Below are 24,162 nucleotides of genomic sequence, written 5' to 3'. Positions count from 1 at the left end.
CCGGGACTTGGGCATTCTTCATCGAAACCTAAACTAAACCCGTGCGAGTTAGGATCATCGAAATAAAGTTTGAGCAAGGGTCTAGAAGCTTGACTCGTTCGGGCAGCGCCGTGCCGGGGCATTTTCTAAAAAGGTTCATTTTGATACCTTGCTGCCGACGCGATAAACTGTTGAGCACTGGTATAGCTTCCAATCCTCTCTTTTATTTCTGAATGATCCCCGCCTGGTGCCTGCCCAGACCTGTCCTGCCTTGTTATGTGATCTTCTTCTTTTTACCCCTCTTCAGAAGTGACAATGTTCCAGTTGGAGAGTCATGTTCCAAGAGTCAATCCGCCGACGCCCTGACCATGTACATGAATCGGGGAACTCCATTCGATATCTAAACAGCGTAGAAGCTTCGACCATATCTATACCCATACCTTTCCTATACCTATTCATATGCCAAGGTTTCTTCTAAAATGGATATAAACAGAAGACATTACTTTACTTTATTATTCCTATCATTCATTTTAGGCTAACAAACAGTATCGTGTCTACCTTGATAATCAGATTACTCCTCACTTATTATACTTCATATCAAGACAGCTCACTACAAACAATTATGCGATCCATACTCCCAGTCCCAACTCCACCACCCGAACTATGCCCTTACTCTCGCGCATCAGCCAGTCAAGCATCCGCCGATGTCATCCCACTGCTTGTTGACGATACATACCATGTCTTCCACCTCAGCACACCACCATCCACAAAACACCATCCTCAACGACTGAGAACAACATGGTCACGCTTGCGATCAACGAACCTTCTCGAATGGGAACGGGACCCGCAACCTGTGATATCCCCTGGAGAGTCAAGTACCGACCCTGACGCTGATGGCGTCTGGACGGGATGCGCCGTGCTCGACTTGGATCAGAACATGAATATCTTCTATACGGGATATAACCTGTCTCGGAACGGCCAACAAACAATCCTTCACACCAAGGCCTCTGACCGTCATGGTACAAGGTTCGACTCGACATCAAAGCCAATCACTATTCTCGGCAATGGGCTGGACAAGTTTGAGCGTATCGATTTTCGCGATCCGTTTGTCTTTTTCAACCGCGCCGAAGGGAGATATTGGATGCTTGTCGGCACTCGCCTCGCCAATGGCCCGTATTGGAGTCGTGGGTGCATCGCCCTGTTGACTTCACCCGATCTTGAGGCTTGGACAGTGTCACCGGAGCCTTTGTATGCCCCCAACGACGTCTTCTGCCCCGAATGTCCAGAGTTGTTCACAATGCCAAATGGGAAGTGGTACCTGGTATATTCACGCTTCCACGCACCAAATGCAGGAACAGTGTATCGCATGGCCGACACTCCATATGGTCCGTTTCGCGTCCCACGCGATGGGTCTCATGGACGCTTGGACGGACGCCGTTGGTATGCAGCCAAATCATGCCCAAAGGCTGGAGACCCTGACAAGAGGATCTGCTTTGGCTGGATTGGTGACTATGCGGACGACGAGAACAAGTGGCTCTGGGGAGGTGATCTCGGCATCACCAGAATCATGTGGGCAGATAACAACGCCTGTTTGCGCATTGACGCCTCTCAAGAGTTTCGAAGTTATATATGGCGAACTTCTAGACCTGTGTCGCCCGGTGATGCTGCTCCCAGTTTGTATCTTTGTTCTCTCGGGACGACAGCGACGCATTATCCCGAACTAGGGGCTGCGGAGTGGAAGAGACATCTCATGGTCGACTTTAAAGTCGCAGCCTGTGATGCTCACACTTTTGGAGTCATGTTGCAAGTCGATAGCACTGGAAAGGGCCATCGCTTGCAATTCAGCCCTCAAGGAAATGGCCTCTTTTCTGTCGCGCTCATGACGGATTTCCCTCCCCTAGATGATTTCTGGGCTGACCAGTACCGTATGCACATTCCACGACCTGTTGATGGACCCGAACTGGTGCGACATGACAATGTCAGCCTTGTCGACGGAGTCTTCCTCTTTTTGAGAGGTCAAATCGTGGAGGTATTTTGTGGAGGGCGAGCACTAAGCTTTCGATTACCTATACCACCCAACTGGACAGACAACGACCGCTGTGGCGTCCGCAGGTTGGGGTGGTATGTGGAGGATGGCATGGTTGATTTAGTTGACATAAATATGCGTCATTCGATGTGCAGCAAGGACGGCTCAGCCGAGTCGGACAATCTTGAAGACGCCGAGTAATTCTTCTATTAACCTTCCTCGCCGCAAAGTTATTTTCTTTGCAGCTCTCATCCTAGATCGTCCTGTGGCATCATGGGATTCGGCTGGATAACCAACCCGCTAAGAAGATCATATGGACCTGATGCGCCAGCCAGGTCCCAGTCGCCAAAATCGGTGTATTCATATACATCTGAAGCATAATTCCCCATCATGGGGCTAACTTTGTCATTGAGCGGTTCGTTTAAGTTGACCGCCAGAGAGTGCTCTAGACCACGCAGGATGGCACCCTCGAGACGATTCACAGCATATTGCATAGGCTGATGACTTTTGCTCATCATACGAAGATTCCAGAGATACGAGTTTAGGGTTTCTTGCCAGAAATGACGTTCTTGAGAAGATAGTGAGGTGACGAGAAGTAGGGTGGTAAAGGAGCCGAGGAGCGAGAAGAGGTAGGGTGATGTAAAGTACCAAAATGCTTCGAGATGGTCGGGCCTCAAGCTTATCACGAAGCTTATCGCGCTTTGGGCTGTTTGGAGAGCAATCTGGCGGATGCTGGAGAGTACGCGATCGTCTGAACAGCGTGGTGGGAGGGCTGTAGAGCGAATCAGGCGACGCAGAAGGGTCATGACAACGCCATAGTATGAAAAGTGCAAGTATCCGTGAAAACACAGCTTGCGCTGGTAGATAACATTCATCTGCAGCGTTGGCGGGATGTTGTGGTACCAGTTCGTCAACATCTCGAAAAGAGGCCGGGCCTTCTCAAAGAGGATCACCGTGTCCTGCTCTCGACAGGCGCGAGCTGTATAGAAGGTGGAGTAGACAACTGATAGAATCTGCGTCAACCGCACCATCTGTATATACTGCGTCATACCAGTGTAGGCAATCGATCTCCGGTCATCGTCGGAGCCAGAAACAGAAACGGAACTAGAAACAGACCCCGTAGCTGAGGGAGCGTTGGGAACCTCACTTTCGAAATCCGAAAAATCAGCCGGAGTAAGATCACCAACTGTCCAGTCATCGTCGTGAATGTGAACAGGTCGTCCGTAAGCCAATGCAGTCCAGCGGTCCTGCATGAATAGCGCCCAACTGAGACGCTTACGAACGTTGCGCTCCCATTGGGGAATAGTCCAGTTGCTGGCATCAAGGTGAAGACCAAGACATTGACCGATAGCAAGCGCCTGGCATGTCAGGCCCCATTGGAAGGTATGGTCCGGGTTGAGGGGGTCCTCAGGCTGGCATTGGAGGAGGAGCAGGGCAGCCTGTATGGAACTGAGCTTTGGGCGGTGGTAGGACGCCGGGATGGCCGTCCGGAGCATCCTACGCAGTAGGGCAGCATCCGGGGGGCTTCTGATGGAGAGTTCAGGGTCATAGGTCCACCAGCGAATCGCGGATAGATAGATTGCTCCGAGGAGGGCCGCGGGTATGCGCCGGTAAGACTGGCTATAGGCAAGGGTGAAGGGGTCCTTGGAGAGGATGGGATAGCACGGCTGAACGTGTCTCCAGAAGAGCTCAATGAGACTAGGACCATGGGGGCGAACGCAGCTCTCGATAGCGTCGACCTGGGAAAAGGTGGGATCACCGTCAACTGCTTTTTCGTCTCGAGCCATGTGAAACGTCAAGGGATACTCCTGGCCGTCGTCCCTCTCGAGCACACGGCGGATGGCATGCGTATCAAGGCTAAACTCGTGGGTTTGAGGATCGTAGGGACGATGTCGCATTAGTATGGGCTCCATGTCACTTCCAAGGCCATAGAGTTCGGCGAAGCGCGTAGACGAGCACCCCATAGTGCGATCTAGGGGACCAAGCTCGGGAACAAGCACCGAGGGCTGAGCAATAGGCATACCACTATCAGCAGAAGCGCGCGTCTCGGCAGGGGAGAGGAATGGCTGGATCGAGGGGACGGAGTAGACGGACTGAACTTCGTCCCGAGACTCTTTACGGCTTTGCTGGCTCATACTCCTGGCTGAAGGCTGGTTCTGGTTCTGGGACTGGGACTGGTTCTGAAGCGGTCCTGGAATCTCGTCTGGGCTGATCTCTTCCTGAATTCCCGGGGCGGTGGCGGTTGTGCTGCTGCTATTCCCGCTGGTGCTTGCAACCTGTCGCTCTGGGGGATCGTGCTGAAAGGTACACGGTGTAGCCCTCAGCTGACAATGGACACAGTCGCCGTCACCATCCTTTGTGACGCAGCGAGTCTTACGCTTCCGACAAGCGTCACAGGGACGAAGGCTACGACGTTGTCGTTTGCGGGAGTTGTTCTGGTAGTCCTGGGGTGTGATGATTTCCATTTGAGGGTGTCGTGATGTAGTGTTGATGTGGGAGAAGACGAGACCGATGAAGTGGGTTCAAATCTATTTGCCATGTCCTTATTTTTCAGAACAAGGCAGGCGTGTGTGGGATGATGTGTTGTGTATATGTATATGTATGTATAAGCAAAATGTATGGGGACGGGTATAAGTATAAGTATGGGGATAGGTATGGATATTAGTATATGCAAGACGAGCCAAGGTAAGAAAGAAGAGAGATGATGTGTAAGAGGTTTTTGATGTTTGTGTTATCTTGTGTCTGGCCGGGCAGGTTGTTAAGAAGAAAACCCACCCCCCGCTTCTTTTCGTCTGCTTGTCCCTGTCTCAACTTGTGCAAGCAAATTCTTGTCTTGGTATGGATTGTGCTTGGACTTTTTTTTCTTTCCTTTCTCTTTCTTAGGGTCTTGGGTCTTGGTCTTGCCTTTCTCTAAAAAAGGGAAGAGGGAGAAAAAATACCCAGTCTACACCTAGGGCATGTCCCTATTAATTGGCAATGCACTGAGGCACTGCAGTGCACTGTTGTATAGAGAGAGGTATGCAAATGCAACTACCGATCCGCAGTATAGTGTATAATCTACAGTGCCGAGCTTTGCTTACTTGATCGAGTCCTTGACCCCAGGTAACAAGCTCTCTTGGTATGAGGCTGTGTCGATAGATGTGGCAGTCTTATACTCTGTATGTACTGTACCGTGACTGTATCTGTGTATCTTTATCGGGGGAGATAATGGATGATCTTTTGTCGGTGGATGGTGACTGTCAGTCAGCCTTAAAGTCAAGTCTCAGCTTGTGGGTTCGTTGGCTCGATTCAGTCAGTGCAGTGGAGAGGGAAGAGGAGATGATGATGAACCATGTCGATTTTGATCAAAGCTTCTGGAGTGATTCCTTTTGGTTCAGCTCCCTCAACGTACCAACGGGGCCCGAGCCATTTACATAACACCCGTATCGAGTGTGTTGGAGTGTCAGAGTGTGCAAGGGGACTGGCCGATCTTGAGGCCATCCCTCTGTCCTCGGTCCATCCATCCATCCATTCGTGTTGTATCCCTGCTTAGTCGGTCAAGGTTAAGACGGGAACCTGGTTGACCTGTAGACGCGGACGGCAAATAGAGTTGGGTCCGTCCATTTTTTGCAGGCTTTAGCAAGTACGCCGCCGCATCCACACACCAAGACGCCATGGCGCACTATAGTGTTGCCTCGTTATCCGAACAGTTTAGTTTTACGGTACGTTAGTTGTCGCTTTTTGCATTGCCCAGTTCCGTGGATTCGGGAGTTGGGGTATCGAGGTACCGTACTAAACCGGACCAGGTCCTCGTTGCCGCCGCCCAGTCTTGGCATGGGACCCTAGAGGAGGGTGACCCTGAAAGTCTTGTGCTTCCTTTGCGTCTTCTTTTAGTTATTCCAGAGTCAGATGACGTACTGAGATGCTCGATTGTCGGATTGATCCGAGATGACCTCATCTGGGATACCCCCTTTTAGAGCACAATGTACGGTATGTAGGGGAACGATACAATTCACGTGATGACACTGCATGATTTATTACATGCCAAGACTCGTTGTATGTGAAATTTGATCCGTCACTAACCAAAATGGTCTATGCGTAACTACATCCTTTGCCAAGACTCTGTAACTACAAACATGTCCAGAGTCAACAAGAATTACTTTACTATCAACACCTTTTAACCGCAGATCAATAATCTCAAATTATGTGTGGCATTTCTTGGCGCCAACAAGTCCAAAATGTCACTGTAAACTTTCCTACCCATGCATGCACATCATTTAGGCATTCCATGAAAACACACCAACGTTATTTCCACCAACCTTTAGCATCTCCGATTATTTAGCAGCTCATGATGGAATTCGCCTCATTCTGACACCTCATATCACTCTCTAGTGCTCCAGAAACAAGTTCTACCCACACTTCAGTAGGCCTCCCGTCGGCCAACTTAACTGCTTTGGACTACTGTGCTGTACCTGTGCGCCAAACGTGGCGTTGTCAAATTGCCTCTTGTTCCGAAAACTCAGGAATTCCTTCCAAAGATCGACATTGGAGCTTGATAACCATTCTGCTATTTCCGTTGATCGACCACCAGTGCCAGGTAGTCAGGGCAGCCACTGTCAATCCATATGATAAGTCCGCTAGCTTTTCGATATTCCCCTGAACAAGCGAGCGCGGTGATCGAGCATATCAGATGCTCTACTGTTACATACCCACATCGTCCAGTCGTTGAGCTCCTGCATCAACCTCATCTGAAGATCATTCTCAATTCTCGTACACGCAGCGAATCGGTATCAGCCCAGCTCACAGAGTGCCCACAACTACCGTCGGCTCCCTCCAAGAGAAAATCCTACGTAGGCAAACATCTAACTTGATCAAGTTAGATGGAGGAGCCGCGAACATACTGGTAACGTCTTGGCTTCCCCCTCCAAAAGCCAAGATTCCGTTTTCTCGCAACGGTTTCGCTTCGCTTCGTGCCCTCGGCCCAGCCCTGCGAAATCTAAAGCGCGAAAGTGACGAGGCCGGACTTACGGTACCATGCCCTGAGCTACAAGTGGCTACTGGCGCGCCGTTCCGTGGCGATTGGCAGCTTGGATGTTATGATCGTCGCTCGGACGTCGTTGCTATTTCCAACACGTCTTGGCACAGCAGCTGAACATTCATAGTTCGCAAAAGGCACTGATTTTCAAGACGCTTTGTTGTTTTTTTATTACATTTCCACCTCTTGGCGGGCAAAGTCGGGTCATTTCTGCATAATGGAGCAATTGAGTATCTGATGCCAAGAGAGTCGCTAGGATAATGGCAATCTTGAGAGACAATAAGTTGATGAATAATAGGACTTGATCTGAATTTTACATCCGATTATGTGATCGGGCTTGAGCCGTGAGTAGGCGTATCGAGTTATTTACACAATGTCGTACTGAGTGAAGATCCTATCGTCCTAGGTAGTGATCGTTGCAAGTGGATAACACGGCAAAGAATTTAACAGTCCGTCAGTTGATACCATTAATCAGTTGACAGGGAGATAGTTTCAAACTTGAATCGTGTAAGCGACTACTGGCCGAGTTCGGTCCGGAGTCCAGGCCTTTGATGACTATCTTTTTCATATGGTGATGCCAGTCTCTGGGGCTAACTTTTCTGTTACCTACTAGGGTGCTAAGTTGTAAGTGGATAACCATCCTGGTTGCGCATAGACTGTTATTGGTAACGATTCAGGTTTTTATGGAATGAATTAAATCAAGGCTCAAGACATGTTTATTGGTGAGTGTCTTGATATGAAGTTATTCGCGACAATATGACAGAGAGCAAGCTGACTCATGTGTATGGTCTAGGGTAGTCTGCATACCAAGGGATCCAATCAGCATGCCAAGGTTTGAAGTACACCGCTCACTCAGTAAACATGTCCAAAATAGTAACCGTACCAATGACGAGTATTACTAATCATATCGCCCGAAAGTAATCGGGATACGAAATAGCGTTTTTTTAATCTCCCTTGAGTTCTCTTGTCATCTGTAGACTCTATAGTAGTCAGTTGATCGAGGCAAGATGGTTTTTGTTAGTGCCCGCAGTTCAGTTCACGGACGTGGTTCTTCAAGCCACTAACGCTCCACTGTGTCCCACTGGAAGCGTTCAGTGGAGAAATATGCGCTTATGAATACATGACTATTGTCAACTACCCAGAGAGACGGGACGAAACTAATACCAACAGTTCCTTTTCTAGTTTATATTATTCGGGCCTGCTGCTCCGGGACCCGACTTGTCTACCTCGGTATCGATTTGGAGCTTTCCTGTAGCTTTTAGTTTACTATTATGATGAATAGTAATAACAAATCATCAACGCTTTGACTGATGATCAGCCAGATTAGCTAGCGATTGGATGTTTTGCAGGGATTACACTAGATCAAAATAGGCATCTCGATAAATCTACAGCGGTGGCCAAATTCCAGCCGCAACAATAAACATTAACACAAAAAGTCTTGGCAGTTGGCGATATCAAAGTGAAATCAGGGTTGCTCAAATGGGCAATTCATAGAGATTGGCTGCCTATCTGTCACAAGCCCATATTCCTTGACCCTAAGAAACACGCCCGCTTTCTGACGTAACGAACAGTTGACAAGCAAGCCAATGTTCAGGGTCAATGAGGCGTTTTATCTAGTACCTAGTCGCAACGAATAAGCTTAAAGGCTAACGCGTTGGCACTAAACAAATCGCCCCAGTTGTTCAGTTGCGGGTTCTGAGAGATCCAAGGGAGTTTATGTTTCTGTACGAGTCATTCAGTGGTTAGTGCTACCATCTTGATGATTGATGACAGTAAAACGGAACAACAGATTTACTTGTCTATGGCATTGAGCAGGCACAGAATTAGAGAGTACATACATACTGGGCATACTGGAAGCTGCGCACAAGGCATGTCTAGATTGGCCAGGCTAACCTTGATTAAAAACCGTTTGACCGACGCTATAAACAATAAACCTTCCTCATTTGTCTTACAACGCCGACGCGGCACTGACTACCCCGAGTCTTAAGTCTTGGCCTTGTTGGGGTCTCCAAGCTTATCAAGAGTCTGGAGTACTAGTATTACCTTGTTGGTAGATGGATTATCCAGTGACCACACAGTAATAGGTAGGTTGTGAGATAACCAACACAGATGAAACAAGAGCCTGCACACACGTTTCTATATACTGGCAGGTTACACGATAACAACTCCTGCCAAATCAATAATAGTTAAATAAAACAAAATGAAAAGGATTCACCTCGGCTCATGCGATAAGCCAGTCACATTGCCCACGTGTGGTCTTGGCGATCCCTTTTTATCATGGAACCTTTGCAAGACCCAAGACCTGTCATTATCAGCGACGATCAGGCCAAGGAACACCGACAGGGTCTGCTTCAACTGACGAGTTAAAGAGACCGGCCATGCACTCTTGATTAATTTCTCGAAATGTCTACCCTTTAACTCTCGATTCTGGGGCAATTGCGCTTTTTTGACGAGTCCAAACATCCATCATGAAGTCGTCAATTACTCTCACAGCTCTCGCTTTGACCAGCTCCGTCATCGCTGAAGATACCCTCTTCAGCAAGCGATTGACCAAGCGCTTCATCGACGATGACGGAAATTACAACATTTGTATGCACTCTAAACTCGTCGCAATTAACTTATGTATCACTAACATCTCACAGCCTTCTTCCACGTCAACGATGTCCATGCCCATCTCGACCAATTCGCAAAGTCAGGCACAGACTGCGTCGACCCCAAGAAGGGCTGCTTCGGTGGTTACGCGCGCATCAAGCACACCGTTGATGCCCTGCGAAAGGACAACCCGGATAACTTGTGGCTTAATGCGGGTGATGAGTTCCAGGGTACGCTATTCTACTCCTTCTACGGACCCTCCAAGATTGCAGAGAACCTGAATGCTCTCGACTTTGACGCCATGACCCTCGGAAACCACGAGTGGGATGGCGGCGATGAGGAGCTCGGCGAGTTTCTCCAAAACTTGACTTTCCCTGTCGTCTCTTGCAATGTCAAGAGTGAGTACGAAGGTCTTAACAAGACCATCAAGAACTACCAGATCTTTGAGGAGCATGACTTGGCTGTTATTGGTGTGACGACTGATACTACACCCGGAATTTCAAGTGTTGGAAACAAGACTACTTTCCTCGACCCCATCGCCGAAGTGCAAAAGGCTGTTTGGGAGATTCGCAACAAGACCGAGGTCAACCGCATTGTTGCGCTCACTCACCTTGGCTACGACGTGGACCAGGAGCTTGCCGCCAAAACGGAGGGTCTGTCTCTTATCATCGGTGGTCACAGTCACACTCCTCTCGGCAACATGAGCAATTCCGAGGGTGAGTACCCCACCATTGTTGACAACATCAATGGTGATGAAGTCTTTATTGTTACTGCCTATCGATGGGGCGAGTACCTCGGTTCCATCGACCTGACCTTTGACAAGGATGGCAAGCCCCTCGCATATCATGGTGCTCCCATCCACCTCACCAACCAGACCGAGATGGACAAGGACCTCCAGAAGAAGATTGAGTCGTGGCGAGGTCCCTTTGAGAAGTTCGCCGCTGAAGTCGTTGGCTACACGGATGCCGAGCTTGACCAGTCTACATGCCAAGATGGAGACTGTCTTCTCGGACAAGTCATGGCTGACGCCATGCTCGAATACCGCCTCAACCAAAGCCGCTCCGACGATGATAAGCCCAGCTTCGCCTTTATCAACGCTGGTGGAGTTCGCGCCACCATCGACGAGGGCAACATCACCCGTGGCGAGGTACTGACATCTTTCCCCTTCGGCAACGCCATCGTTGAGCTCACATTCACTGGTGCCGAGATCAAGGATATCTTCGAGGGTGCCGTGACAGGCATGAACCAAGACAATGACAAGGAAATCACCTCATGGTTCCAGGTTTCCAAGGGTCTCAAGGTCGAATTCAACCCCGACAACAAGAACGGATCCAAGCTGGTGAGCTTGAAGCTCGACGGCGAATCTTTCGAGGACAAGACCAAGTACCGCGTCGTCACGCTTGACTTCCTGGCCGGTGGCGGTGACAACTTCTTTAGCACTGATAAAAAGAATATTGCTACTCTTGACACCCAGGACGAGGTGCTGATCGATTACTTCGATGCGCACAACCCTCTTAAGCCCAAGCTGGAGGAGCGCGTCGCCAAGACCAATGCGACTAGCAGCGATGATGATGATTCCGAGGATGCCGATTCGGAAGAGGCCAAGGGTAAGGGAAGCGGTGGAAGCACAGGAGGAAGTGACGAGAACGCCGCCAGCGGTATGCAGATCTCTCTGCTTACTGCTGTGTTCGGTGTTGCGATGACTATGTTTCTGATGTAAATATACAAAAAACATGCAATTTGTGTATAGATAGACGACTTACAGCGCAAAGCGAAATAATGGTCTCTTGTTCTACTTCTTTGTCTCGATCGTCCTGTACAATGACTTGTTAGTGTCTATAGTAGACATGATCGTCAGCATCTATCAAAAACAATGCCAGCATTGTAAAAAAGAAAAAGAAAAAGAAAAACTCCACCAACCTGTTATCATACACCGACTCTCAAACCTCGGATCGTGGTTTGATAGTTCATCGGTGTTTCCTCCACAGGCAAAAGAAGACCCTCCTCCAACCACTCTACCTCTCTGTTTTCCATACGGCACTTGAACACTAGCAGTGTGACAAAGACGATGGGAAGAAAAAGCCATAGCATTAGCTCGACGGCCAAAATACCCGGATAGACTGGGACAGCGTACTCGGGATGACTCATGTTTGCGAGTTGAGAAATGAAGATGTGTTGTTACAGAACCACCATCATCACGACAGGATAGATATGGGGTTTATGAGGAAACGGCGAAGAAAGATTTTTCTTCGTACGGGTATGTGGGAGACCAAAGTGTTTGGGTAGGAGTGTACAATGTACGATGGTCATGGTTGGAGAACAAGACAAGGAACACGACGCATTTCAGGAGTAACACTATCCAGTCTATGACTTGGGAGGACGAACAGCGTTTGATGTGACAGAAAGAAAGGCTTTTGTCTCTTATGAGCAACATGTCACCAAGTCGAGTGCAAGGAATATGAAAGACAAAGATTTGAACAATAGATGTTATTGGACTACTGGAACATATCCACCTCGAACAACAGAGAAATCGTACGCTAGCAGTCGACATGTATTCGTCCATCTTAGTAAGTGTAGCGGAAATCAGCAGTAGCATCGTCCTAGAGTAGTTTGTCAGTGATGATGCTGTGTCAGCAGGAAAGGGCTTACTCACATCATGAGCCTCCAAAATCTTCTCGCCTCTGTCAGCCTTGGCATTGTTTCTCTTGAAGTCCAAGTCACAGCAGATGACCAGGACAACAGTGACTAGACAGCAGGCAATGCAGGCCCACATGCCAGGCTTGTATCCCGTCAACTTGTCCTGCTCACGGAACACCAAGCTGCCAGCGATACCTCCAAAGCCACCGAAACCAACAAGAGTGGCGCTGCAGAAAGCTCGCTTCCACTGACCACGGATGTTGTTGGCCTGGAATGACATGGCAGTGGGGATGTTGCTGTTGGCACCGGCAGTGACGAGGAAGACACCAAAGTATCGGACGTTAGCGCTCTCAGCCCAGCCCATGATGGGAAGACCGATGAGGCAAAGCAGCATGTTGAATAGGATGCAGGGGCCTCGGACGTGATACTTATCACCAACCCAAGCTGTCGCGAACATTACGATACCGGCAAAGGCGTAAGGAGGCGCAACGAGACACTGAGCAGCTCCAACGCTGAAGCCCATATTTCCAACGAGAAGGATAGGCAGAGTGTAAGCGAGGGCGTAGCTGATGGTGGTGGTGTCGAAGAAGATCATGGCATAGGCCCAGACCTTCCAGTCGGCGCCTCCGCGAAGGAATTTGCTCATCTGGAAGGGAGGAACCACGGTATCGCCACGGTCACGGGTGATGCGATCAACGACCCATTGGCGCTCACGAGCACCGAGGAAAGACCACGTCTTGCGTTTTGAGTCGGGGAAATCAACGAGAAGCCAGTAGCCGGAAATACCAAGGGCGACAGTCAAGGCACCTTCGATGATAAAGATCCAGCGCCAACCGGTGAGACCCTCGCGACCGTTGAGCTGCATAAGCTGCGAAGTTAAATGTAAGTAAGAGCGAAATAGCGATATCGGGGATGAAACGTACACCGTAGGCGAGAATACCAGAGAAAGCTGAGGCGACACAGCCGAGGAGATAAAAGACAGAGTATCGCTTTCCAACCTCGTCTGAATATTGGTCAGTGACTGAGTGAGAACCGGGCAGATTCAAGTATACTCACATCGTGTGTACCAGGTACTAAGCAGATAAACACAGCTGGGGAAGAAACCAGCTTCGAAGAAACCAAGGACCGCACGAAGAGCCGCAAGCTGAGGGAACTTTTCGACGAAACCCATACCAATCATTACCGCTCCCCAGAGCATGGTGATAATGGCCAGATGAAAGCGGGGACCAATTCTGCGGATAAGGATTGTTGAAGGCGGCTGGAAGATGATGTACGGGATAAAGAAGACCAGGTTTGCAATGTTCTGTTGACCGAATTCGTCAGCATATGCGATATTGACCTCAATTGTCAGGAACAAGACTCACGTATCTGAAGCCAGTGAGTTGAAGCTCGACACCCATACCGGCAATGTTGGCAGCACTCATGTTGGTGCGATCCATGAGCGAGACACAGTACATGGCACCGACAGTAATAACCAGACGACGATCAATGCGCTTGATGATGCTGCGCTGCTCCTCGTGGGTGAAGCCATGGTCGGCATCGATATCGGAGCTGACCTTGCTGGGGGCTTGGTCGATGTGCTTATAGTCGGAGTCAGGCTGCTTCTCAACAGCCTCCATATCGTTTGGCCTCTCCATGGTTTGTTATCGAGAGTTTGATGTTATGGTGAGAGGTTGAGAGAATAAGAGAGAGGGAAAGAAGAGGGGGATGGGGATAGTGGATAGATAAAAAAGATGAGCAAGTGGATGAGGATTATGTCCTGATTTGTTACACAACCCCCCTTTTGAAGAAAGAGGAAGGTCCCAAGTTTCACGGATCGAAGAGGCCAAGCTTGGATTTGCTTGTATTACCCCGAGTTTTTCTTTGTCTCCAGTTTATTCTGTTTTGTTGGTTTATGATGCGTCGCCTCTCTTGTTTATATACGTCTGGGATTTTCTCTTTACCCCGGGTTCTCTCCTCTTATTGACCAATCCAATACAACGACAGAAACATGCCTCGGGTGGCGGTCAATGCCAAGCAGCAATTGCTAAACAGTCCACACCCCCTTTGCGTCTCGTCTAGGGCTATTGGTATTGTATGCTTTGGAGAGCGTTGCGTCAGTATTGTCCCCATGTCCCATCTACGTTGTGACTCTTCCCCGCAAGATCTGCCTACTAAACCTGGAGGTCGCTCCACACCCTACGATAGTAAAGGAATAAAAAACCCGGGGTGTGGGAACTTTGCGGGGTAAAGTAATTCGTTCCCATGAGTATATTTAATAGCTCCAGCTCCTACGCCCGGAGGATTGCCTTTTTTGGGGCAAGATGCGAAGGAGGAGCCATGCAACTGCGCTGGAAATGTATCAGCAGACTTGGTATTTTTCGAGGTGCGGAATACTCCTTCTTACTAGTTTAAAGACAGAAAAGAAGAGAAAAAAAGAAAGAGGCTTGGGTAGTGCAGTCTTGGCTATTAATTAGACCAACCATTTGCAGAATATGGAGTCCCTATCTCTGTAATTGACAGGCCCCTTGCTTTTGCTTGTCTGAGCGCACTGACTGATGCGCTCTCTCCTGTTTCTGTGTTGCATGGGCTGAATCTAGAAGCGAGCATTGGCATTGTTTGTCGTAGTATTGACCAGTAACCAAATGCTGTATCAAGCCAATTTCCCTTTTACTACATAAGTCGTGGGAAACACAACAGATGCTGTCTATCTGTTGACCTCACTTACACCAACAAGGGGAACCTTTTCAGAGCGACAAAAAGGCTGGATGGTTTAAAGGTTGACCAACAAAAATACTCAGTCATTTTGCAATCTTCTAGACACCCTTGACACTTAATTAATTTCTGCAACCCAAATTACAAGAGTCATCTTTTCCATCACCCTCAAGCCTTTAGCCTTAAGCCACCTCCTGTTCAGCATGTCCATCAAACCAATCTTATTCCATCACGGACACGATATCCTAGACTAATTGTCAACTCGGACTTGGAAACGATACAAGTCAAGACAAGACAGACACACCACACACACTCAAAGCTCTCAACTTAATCTCTTTCCCCGCGTTTCTTCCCCACCCCCGCATCATCTCTCGATATCCCGAACCAATAACGCTCCATAGAGCGACCTTGGATACCGAGGCTCGTAGTTAATCTAGACTAACCCTTGGTAGAAAAACGACTAGTAAGACCAGACCGGAAAGGCTACTTTAACACCTCCCTAGCTCCCCAACCTTTACAACTCCTCGTTGGACAATCTGCGAAGAAGGGGACGCTAACTTATGGCTGTTTGCAACTTGGCTTGGCTTGATCCGCACTTGAGAGCTGCCACCTGAGGGAGGCTTGCAGCAACACCGCATGGTAACCCAACCCAAAAGCATTGTCATCTCTTTGTGGCAATGCTTGCGCATCCTTCCCTAGCTTCAACGTCGGTACGCGCTGAGGCTCTATTATTCGTCAATGATCCTTCCTTCGGTAGCGACAAAAGTGTCATTCAGGATATCAAGCTATCAATTGTACGTTCCTATACGCTTGCTGGTCTACCTCAAGCCAAACTCAGAGATATCATTCGCCTCTTAGCTCTCGGATACTGTCCGAATTCTCATAGCATCCTCTCTTCTCATGGATGCCTCCTTTCTAACCAGACTGCGCCTCGGTATCTCACCTATGCCGCAACAAAAAAAACATCAATCCGAAACGAGAAGAACCTCCACACCTTTATCAAATCCTTTCAGCTCACCTTGAAAGGTTGTGCAACCTTGAAGTCGTCAAATTTCGACAGGCACAACCATCGAAGGTCCGGTTCCATCCACATCCTCAGTCTTACCGCCCTGAATCCCAACCGAACCTCGGCTCTTTCTATTGAAGGACTGTTGTCATAGTCGTAAACGTCTTCTTGATGTTGTGCCAAATCAGCGCAACAGTGCCAACAACAGTGAAGAGCTGGAGAATCTCCCATGGCTGCCGTGTCTTGACCTCGGTCTCGATGTAATCGACCTTGCCGCCCTCCATGCGAGGGAACCGACCGGTTGACATGTACTCTTCCATCAGTGCATCCTTCTTATACCACTCCTCGCGAAGCCAGAGATCAAAGGCCTTCTGGTCGTCAAGGGGAATGTCGCTCAGTCGGAAACGGCGCCAGTGAAAGTTGACCGACTTGGGAGGGCGCCCTTGGAAGTAGGTGCTAACCAGACCAAAGTACTCCTCACCGAATCCACCTCGGCTATATTCGTTCGTCAGTCGACAGTCTCGATGCTGTGTAACGGGGCTTGCAGGTCACAACTTACGGGATTCCCTCATACGCGACCGTGCAATCATAGACGTAGTCAAGGCTTCCTTTGAGCTCGTTCAAACAAAAGAACATACCGGTGCTCCTTGGGAGCAAAACGTGCTCGGGATCCTTGAGATCCATCTTGGAGGCCCAGCCTGCCGATTTTCTACGTCCATTGTTGGAAAGATTGGTGCCTTCAGGGAACAAGAGCAGCCACATCGGGTCCATATAAGACTTGCCATTAGGGTCAACCTTGGGCTTCTTCAACTTGTTAAGGCGGTAAGCCATTCTGGGCTGATCGGAAGCCATCTTTCTCGACATAAAGATGAACCCATAGAGCTGCATACCCAAACCAACAACCGGGATGCGCTTGAGTGATTCCTTGAGAATGATGTAGATGTGGCCATGCATGCTTGGGGAGTTGGCATAAGCAATCCACCAAAGGTAAAGCCAGTCAGTGTAAATCTACGACCAGAGTTAGCACACAGCCGTTTTGCGTATCGCATCGCCTCTCCTACCTGATGATTGGCGATGAGAACCAACCGCTCAGGGAACTCAAATTGCACTCCTCCGTCGGCCCGTAACTTAATCTGGCCAGCGACCGACTCGTCACCGCTCACTCGAATAGTTGTCGGGCCCCAGATTTGGGTCATGAGAGTTATGGTAAGACCAAAGAAGCCCTTGGTCATGGCTATGTAAGCGTAGTACCAGTCACGGTTGACAAGGTACAGTGGTAAGCCGATGAGCTGGGTGAGGAAAATCCTGCCATCATGTTAGCCATGATGCGGTGGATGAATGAAACTTGATGCACGTACATGAAGATGCATGAGTTGAAGTAGAGAGCAAAACAGGAGCCACGGAGTATTTGCACAAAGGTTCCATAGCCTTCCTTTCCTGATGGATGCTCTTCCTTTGGTAGCGGCTTTTGCTTCTTGGCCAACGACTCTTCAGTGATTCCAGCGAGGACTTCTGGCGTTGGGAGTGCCGTCTCTGACGGGTCAGCGTTTGTAGTGTCAGCCATAGCGGCGCCTGGCTGTTGCTTGCTTGCTTAATTGTGCTTGTCTATCTCGACCGATGGGTTCGTACGAGGTGTCACGACGAGGAGAACGAACAAAAACAGACAAAAGAGCGCACTCAAGACTGTTATATTTCGTGTTTGTCTCGTCAAAATGGATGTCGCCGAGCTGAGGTAAAGACGAGGGGTCGCGTGGCACAGGCAGTCAGTTTGCAGCTGTAGAAGCCTCGTGGCAGCCGACGAACACTGTCGCAAACCTGCTAAAGCTTCAGGTAAAGGTAAAGACAAAGATGCCAACGAAATTAGTAGTCCAGGTCACAGCATGTGATTAATGTCTAGGTATGAGCTTATTGCTACCGTACCTACATAATGTGCTTGTCTGTTCTTCGCTAGCTGCTAGCAGGTTAGTAGTCTAGTGACATCAGGCGGATGCGTCGGAGCTGCTGGGCTGAGGTCCTATGACGCCTGGCTAAAGATGGAGGAAGGTCGGTATTTGACCAATCACAACCTGGTAATATCAGATCTCGCAGCTGTTGGATCTACATCTACAGAAGCTATCGCGGGGTTCAACAAGACACTCTACAGTGGAGGTCATACATATTCTTCACCTGATCAGTTCTCGTCTTTAAGGTTATAACGTCTGAGTCAATATTTAAAGGGTCCAGATGCTGTCATCCGATCCCTTGGGACCCCTCCAAGCCAAAGCACCCTTATTCTTTCCAAGAGACCTTGCCTCTAGGAAAGGCAGGCGGTGAAAATAGCCCACCTTTAGCTTCATAAATTCTGCCAAGGTAGTCGCAAAGCGACTAGCTGCCGTCTTCGGCGTCATCTATAATCAAATTCAATCAGCCTGGACAGGCATATTTTCTTCTCGATAGCTATGCAGTATCATCCATGCCATGTCTAGAAGGCCATTTATAAGAGGCCTGGCGCCCATTCATCCCAGACTTTATCAGCGACCCGCGCGTTCGTTCATTTTTCGACTACCAACCTCGACTTGCACTGCACAAACATGTCGTCTTCTATCGACAACCTCTGCCCGCCGAACCTCGGAAATTCGCAGCATTGCAGAACTAACAAATAGAATAAACCCACGATACCTTCAAAGTACCAAACCCGGATCATCGCTCCTATCCCTCAACTGGCCCAAGCCTCCCCAAAACCTTCTCATCATCCACAAGCTGTACTCAGATGCAGTTGTCGACGCCGTTGTCAAGTTTTCCACATACCTTCACAATGAGTATCCCGAGGTCAACCTTGTGTTCGAGCCTCGTATCGCCGAAACGCTGAAGGAACATCTCGATTTTCCAATCTACGCCTCAGACTCTCGATCAAACATGGCGGACAAGGTTGACGTCATTGCAACATTTGGGGGAGATGGCACTGTTCTTCGAGCTGCTAGTTTGTACAAGCTCCATGGTTCTGTTCCTCCCATCCTTTCATTCAACATGGGAACGTTGGGGTTTCTCGGAGAATGGGATTTCAGAGAATACAAAAAGGCTTGGAGGGAAACGTTTATGAGTGGCAGTGATGTTGCAACGCGCGAAGCCAACTACCCTCGTGGCGATTGGGATAAGACAACCCCAGTGTCTTACACAGCTTGGGATAGGCACAGGGGGAAGAGCATGGGAGCTCAGCGAGCTTCCAAGGTGCTGCTGCGCCATCGCATCAAGGCTGACGTGTTTGATCCCTCGGGAAATAATATCAACCATTGGTTGTCAGATACGTTATCAAGCGAGGCCAAGTCGGGGGCAAAAGCGTTAGCAGTCCCGCATGAACCGTCGCCATCGTTGAGAGCAATCAACGAGATATCGGTGCATCGAGGATCTCACCCTCATCTAGCCATTATCGACATTTACCAGAACGGGCACTTTCTTACCGAAACCACAGCTGATGGTATTCTGATCAGCACACCGACTGGCTCGACAGCGTACAGTCTAAGTGCGGGTGGCCCTATTGTTCATCCACTGGTCAAGTCCATTCTTATCACGTCCATCAGCCCTTGTAGTCTCAGTTTTCGATCTCTAGTACTTCCACTGGACACAAAGGTCACCTTACGGATGAGCCGGAAGAATCGTGGCCGCGAGCTTGATCTCAGCATTGATGGCAAACGATGCGCCGGAGTCTCTCCGGGGACCGAGATCCGGGTGGAAGGTGAATTTATTGGACGTGCTGGGCCTGGCGAAGAGTGGCATGGCGGTGTGCCATGCATGATCAGGACCGAAGATGATGACCCTTGGGTCGGTGGGTTGACTGGCCTCCTTAAGTTTAACAGTACTTTTGGACGAGAGCCTGCAGGCGATGAGTCTGCCGATTAAGCCAGCTATGAGATATGTTGGTGACGATGCATGCAGATCTAGACTATGTAATGCAATATTTGATACCCATGATTTATCAAAGGATATAAGATGACATATACGGATGTTCTAGGGCTGAACATGCTAGCGGGTAACAGAAAAATCGCCAGCTTTAAAACCTAAATAAACACCAAACCTAAGAGTTTAGTCTAAACAGCATAAAAAGACTTCTGACATTATGCTTTCAGCAGTCAACTCTCCTAACCTTTAGGTCATGGTAACCAACTAAAGCATAATAGCTGCAATAAGCTTGTAAAGGAGGAATGGATCGCTCTAGTTCTCCGCATCGGCCGAGAAAAGGGCATGGAATTGTCCGCGGACAAGGGTTCAAGCTAAAATTGTGATGTGGTAAGCGTTCCTGGACCACTCAACACGAGAGATTGCTCCTCTTGGTGGTAAATGGTGATCCACGATGGATGCATGCCTGCTGACAGATGGCAGTGCAGTGGAGGATAATCCACAGCGTGATACGAGGCTTGTACTTTTTATCCACAGTTGGTTTTTAGAAGCTGACATGATGAGAATTTTGATGGCATTTGTCTTACTCGATAGACAACACTGGTCGACAGAGATGTGTTGTACAACTTGTACAATATGTATCTAAGCGCCCTTTGGATGAATCTCTGGGTGTGAATTGCATGACAACAAGACGTCACAAGAGCCGCCAAGCCGTCTTGGCTTTGGAAATTTGAGCTTGGGGCATTCCCTTTAATTTCTCTGGGCAGGGGTGATCGTTCTACGAAAGACAGCTAGAGGATTTGGTCCCGAGACTTTAATGGTCAGTGCTTGATCTTCATGAAAATGTCGTTTGGCGTTTTATGTTCCGCGGATCTTAATTCTCAGCCTTTGACGATCTCGCAGCGAAATATCCAGAATAGGAGATCCCTGGCTGAGGTGAGGTCATTCCATCCCGAGGCTCAGCTCAGCTCAACGGGCATCCATGATCCCCTAGGGTGGAATGGCGGGTGTACCTGGAACGGGTTGGAACCTTGTGAGTGGCTGGTTCGGGTGCAGGGGGTTTATTCTATTCTGGGGGCCCCCGTAGCGGACTCTACCTGTCACTTGTGGACTAACAAAAGCTATAGTTGGACAGTAAAAGGTCATGTTACAAGACGATAACGTACGAGCATCAACGTTCAATTGCAGTTCAAAAGATTCAACTGAGCTTATCTGCAACTATAAGCATCTGCAGTGTAACTCTAAGTTAAAGCACAAAAGTCACACAGCCTGTACCATTGCATCAGACCGGTACACCTCAGAGAGGCGGCGCAGGGCTGGGCAAGGCTTGGCAGCAAAGTAAGAGAGGGACTTTGGGCGCCTGTAAGAAAATGGTGCGTTCGGCGGCTGATGACACTAGAAATAGGAATGGAGAGAAAGGAATTACTTGTTATTTATACAGTCACTTGCTTCGCTCATCAATTGTTTTGACATATATGTACTCGTCTCGAACTAACAAGTGTCAAAAGTAAAGCAAAGCACGGATCAAAAAACCACAAGAAACCGTTTCCAATCAAACTCTCACCCCACATCGAATCCTTCCCTCTTACAAGCAACCCTCGCGTGCTTCTTGGGTTTCATTTTATTATTCCCTTTATTTTTCGTTTCATTCTTCTTTGAAAGGGATTCCTCTCATTCTTTTCGTTTCGTACTATATCGCATTTCTTTTTATTTCCCCTTTGCCACTTGGACGCATTCAACTTTGAAACACCAACCTTGTCTTATTTCGCAACATCTTCGTTGATCGCATAACCATTATCGAGCCAATTTATCGACGACAATTCCAATTCGACTTATCCACTTCGTTCCTTCTGGCGCCTTTACAAACTCTTCTTAGCTTACCGTCTTCTCATCGCTCTTTTTTATCTTGCCCGAGGCCTTAATTAGTATGGCCATCACTTCGGGCCTCGCCCTTTTGCTGGCTGCCAGCGCCGCCCTGCAGCCCGTTGCTGCCAGACCATCCAGTAAGTCGACACTTTATGCGATCGCGCGCGCTCGCACATTCCATGATTGCATTTTGAGGCGCATCGAGGTTGTTGTGCTGTGGTCGCATTTCTTACCAAATTTACGGGTCCTGGATCGAGGCTAATCGCAACCTAATCGCAGTTGATGACGCCTTTGTCGCCATCTCCAACTCAGATTTCACTCCCCAATCTGTGTCAAAACGAGGCACTCCCCAAGCCCCCGATGGTTATGTTCCCGCCGAAGTCGATTGCCCGAGCACGCGCCCGACCATTCGAAATGGCTCTTCCATCTCGAGCATGGAGCGCGACTGGATTCCCAAGCGCCGAAACGAGACCATCTCCCCTATCCGAGATCTTTTGAAACGAATTGCGATCCCTGGTTTCAATAGCGAAGAATACCTTAAGGATGTGGAGACCAACGCTACGGCTCTGCCAAATATTGGTCTCGCCGTCTCTGGCGGTGGTTATCGTGCCATGTTGTGTGGTGCTGGTGCGCTGGCGGCTTGGGATATTCGCTCCGACGGCAGCGACAAGAATGGAAACCTCGGTGGTCTTTTGCAGAGTGCGACATATCTCTCAGGTCTTTCCGGAGGTGGATGGCTCGTCGGTAGTTTGATGATGAACAACTTCACTTCTGTGCAAGATAGCGTGCAATATCCTGGTCTTTGGCAGCTGGAGAACTCGATTCTGGAGGGCCCTGAGCGATATTCGCTGGTTCAATACTACAACACAATCTTCGACGCCGTATCAGATAAGAAGGATGCCGGCTACGAACGATCTCTTACCGATTACTGGGGCCGCATGCTGTCATATCAGCTCATCAACGCCACAGATGGTGGCCCTTCCTACACATGGTCATCCATCGCCGACGATCCCGACTTCTCTGAGGGCAAAGCCCCTATGCCTCTCATTGTCGCTGACGGTCGCGCGCCCAACGAGAAGATCATCTCGCTCAACGCGACCAACTTTGAGTTTACTCCTTGGGAACTTGGCTCTTACGACCCCGTTCTTGAGGGCTTTGTTCCCCTCAAGTACGTCGGTTCCGAGTTCGACAAGGGAAAGCTACCCAAGGACAAGTCCTGCATTGCTGGCTTCGACAATGCCGGTTTCGTCATGGGAACATCTAGCAGTCTTTTTAACCAGATTGTTCTGTACCTGAACGAGGACGACAGCAACTACGTCCCCGATGGTGTTCCCAACATTGCCCTCGAGGCTGTATCTGCTGTCTTCAACGCTATTGGCAATGAGAACAACGATATCGCTGACTGGACCCCTAACCCCTTCTATGGCTGGAACCCTGAGGAGAATCTGAGTGCCGAATCTGAGCGCCTCACTCTTGTCGACGGTGGTGAGGATCTTCAGAACATCCCTTACTACCCTCACCTCCGAAAGGACCGTGAGGTTGACGTTGTCTTCTCTTTCGACTCCTCGGCCGACACCGAATTCAGTTGGCCCGACGGTGCATCTCCCATCGCTACCTACGAGCGCTCTCTTACCGACATCGCAAGGGGCTCATCATTCCCTCCTGTCCCCGACAAGAACACATTCCTCAACTTGGGCCTCAACACCCGCCCAACCTTCTTCGGTTGCAACGCCACCAACATGACCGAGCCTACTCCTCTCATCGTCTATATTCCCAACTACCCATACGTCTACTCCTCCAATATCTCCACCTTCCAAATGAGCATCAACTCCTCCGAGCTCTCCGCCATCATCGAAAACGGTTACGCTGTCGCCACCATGCTGAACGGCACCCGCGACGAGAACTGGCCCGTCTGTGTTGGCTGCGCCATGCTCTCTCGCAGTTTCGACCGCACAAACACTACCGTGCCCGACAAGTGCCAGGAGTGCTTCACAAACTACTGCTGGAATGGTACCATCGATAGTAGTGATCCCGGCGTCTACGACCCTCAGTTCATCGGCGACCAGATTCATATTGAGAGTTCTGCGACGAAGATGGCCAGCAGCGCCTTCGTCGCTATCGCAGCCGCTGCAGGATTCATCCTAGCCATTTAAACCCTAAAAACAAGAAAAGAAGAAAAGGTTTTGCACATACGGGAAGAATATACATATATTTATATATACCACGTATTGGAGTTGTTGATTTTTACTTTATTTATTCATTTTGAAGCATGTTCTTGAGGAAATGCATTGCGAGGGGGATATATCTCGGTTGAATAGACGATGAGTCTGAGGCTCATCTTTTTCTTACTTGCTATACTTGAATTGGAAGGGTTGCACGGTTTGCTCTTTAGGATACCTACTCTAGTACTATGGTCAATCTAAATGATTTCGCGCCCAATGTTTTTGTACGATGGTGAAGTCATGATATTGACAA

At 49.1% G+C, this 24,162-nt stretch overlaps 7 protein-coding genes across 7 annotated transcripts; 4 read left to right on the top strand and 3 right to left on the bottom strand.

The window, feature by feature from the left end:
* Positions 1 to 492: 492 nt before the first annotated feature.
* EDB82DRAFT_48988 (family 32 glycoside hydrolase) lies at positions 493 to 2,507 on the top strand. The gene has a single exon (XM_025730539.2). It carries the CDS (start codon positions 602 to 604, stop codon positions 2,204 to 2,206), a length of 1,605 nt encoding a protein of 534 aa, XP_025589654.1. The 5' UTR covers positions 493 to 601; the 3' UTR covers positions 2,207 to 2,507.
* Positions 2,230 to 4,806, bottom strand: EDB82DRAFT_48996 (fungal-specific transcription factor domain-containing protein). Its single transcript, XM_025730540.2, has one exon. The coding sequence runs from the start codon at positions 4,468 to 4,470 to the stop codon at positions 2,254 to 2,256; it is 2,217 nt and encodes a 738-aa protein (XP_025589655.1). The 5' UTR covers positions 4,471 to 4,806; the 3' UTR covers positions 2,230 to 2,253.
* A 4,401-nt stretch (positions 4,807 to 9,207) lies between these two features.
* Positions 9,208 to 11,559, top strand: EDB82DRAFT_456723 (Metallo-dependent phosphatase-like protein). Its single transcript, XM_025730542.2, has 3 exons — positions 9,208 to 9,608; positions 9,662 to 11,447; positions 11,532 to 11,559. The coding sequence occupies exons 1-2, from the start codon at positions 9,488 to 9,490 to the stop codon at positions 11,329 to 11,331; spliced, it is 1,791 nt and encodes a 596-aa protein (XP_025589657.1). The 5' UTR covers positions 9,208 to 9,487; the 3' UTR covers positions 11,332 to 11,447; positions 11,532 to 11,559.
* A 517-nt stretch (positions 11,560 to 12,076) lies between these two features.
* EDB82DRAFT_486816 (major facilitator superfamily domain-containing protein) lies at positions 12,077 to 14,153 on the bottom strand. Its single transcript, XM_025730544.2, has 5 exons — positions 13,613 to 14,153; positions 13,305 to 13,551; positions 13,172 to 13,251; positions 12,265 to 13,116; positions 12,077 to 12,211 (listed from the first exon to the last, which is right to left on the bottom strand). The coding sequence occupies exons 1-5, from the start codon at positions 13,883 to 13,885 to the stop codon at positions 12,176 to 12,178; spliced, it is 1,488 nt and encodes a 495-aa protein (XP_025589658.1). The 5' UTR covers positions 13,886 to 14,153; the 3' UTR covers positions 12,077 to 12,175.
* A 1,926-nt stretch (positions 14,154 to 16,079) lies between these two features.
* EDB82DRAFT_520463 (acyltransferase-domain-containing protein) lies at positions 16,080 to 17,512 on the bottom strand (the record flags this gene model as incomplete). The annotated part of the gene is made up of 4 exons (XM_025730545.1): positions 16,080 to 16,443; positions 16,508 to 16,956; positions 17,010 to 17,253; positions 17,307 to 17,512. The coding sequence occupies 4 exons, from the start codon at positions 17,510 to 17,512 to the stop codon at positions 16,080 to 16,082; spliced, it is 1,263 nt and encodes a 420-aa protein (XP_025589659.1).
* Positions 17,513 to 18,274: 762 nt separating this feature from the next.
* On the top strand, positions 18,275 to 20,050 carry EDB82DRAFT_48785 (ATP-NAD kinase-like domain-containing protein). Its single transcript, XM_025730546.2, has one exon. The coding sequence runs from the start codon at positions 18,406 to 18,408 to the stop codon at positions 19,822 to 19,824; it is 1,419 nt and encodes a 472-aa protein (XP_025589660.1). The 5' UTR covers positions 18,275 to 18,405; the 3' UTR covers positions 19,825 to 20,050.
* Positions 20,051 to 21,354: 1,304 nt separating this feature from the next.
* EDB82DRAFT_48788 (lysophospholipase catalytic domain-containing protein) lies at positions 21,355 to 24,137 on the top strand. Its single transcript, XM_025730547.2, has 2 exons — positions 21,355 to 21,824; positions 21,967 to 24,137. Exons 1-2 carry the CDS (start codon positions 21,749 to 21,751, stop codon positions 23,838 to 23,840), a joined length of 1,950 nt encoding a protein of 649 aa, XP_025589661.1. The 5' UTR covers positions 21,355 to 21,748; the 3' UTR covers positions 23,841 to 24,137.
* Positions 24,138 to 24,162: the final 25 nt, after the last annotated feature.

Source organism: Fusarium venenatum, assembly GCF_020744135.1.
Source record: "Fusarium venenatum strain MPI-CAGE-CH-0201 chromosome Unknown EDB82scaffold_1, whole genome shotgun sequence".
Classification (NCBI taxonomy): domain Eukaryota; kingdom Fungi; phylum Ascomycota; class Sordariomycetes; order Hypocreales; family Nectriaceae; genus Fusarium; species Fusarium venenatum.
The sequence above is the reverse complement of the archived record's forward strand: the minus strand, read 5'-3'. Positions and strand labels throughout refer to the sequence as shown.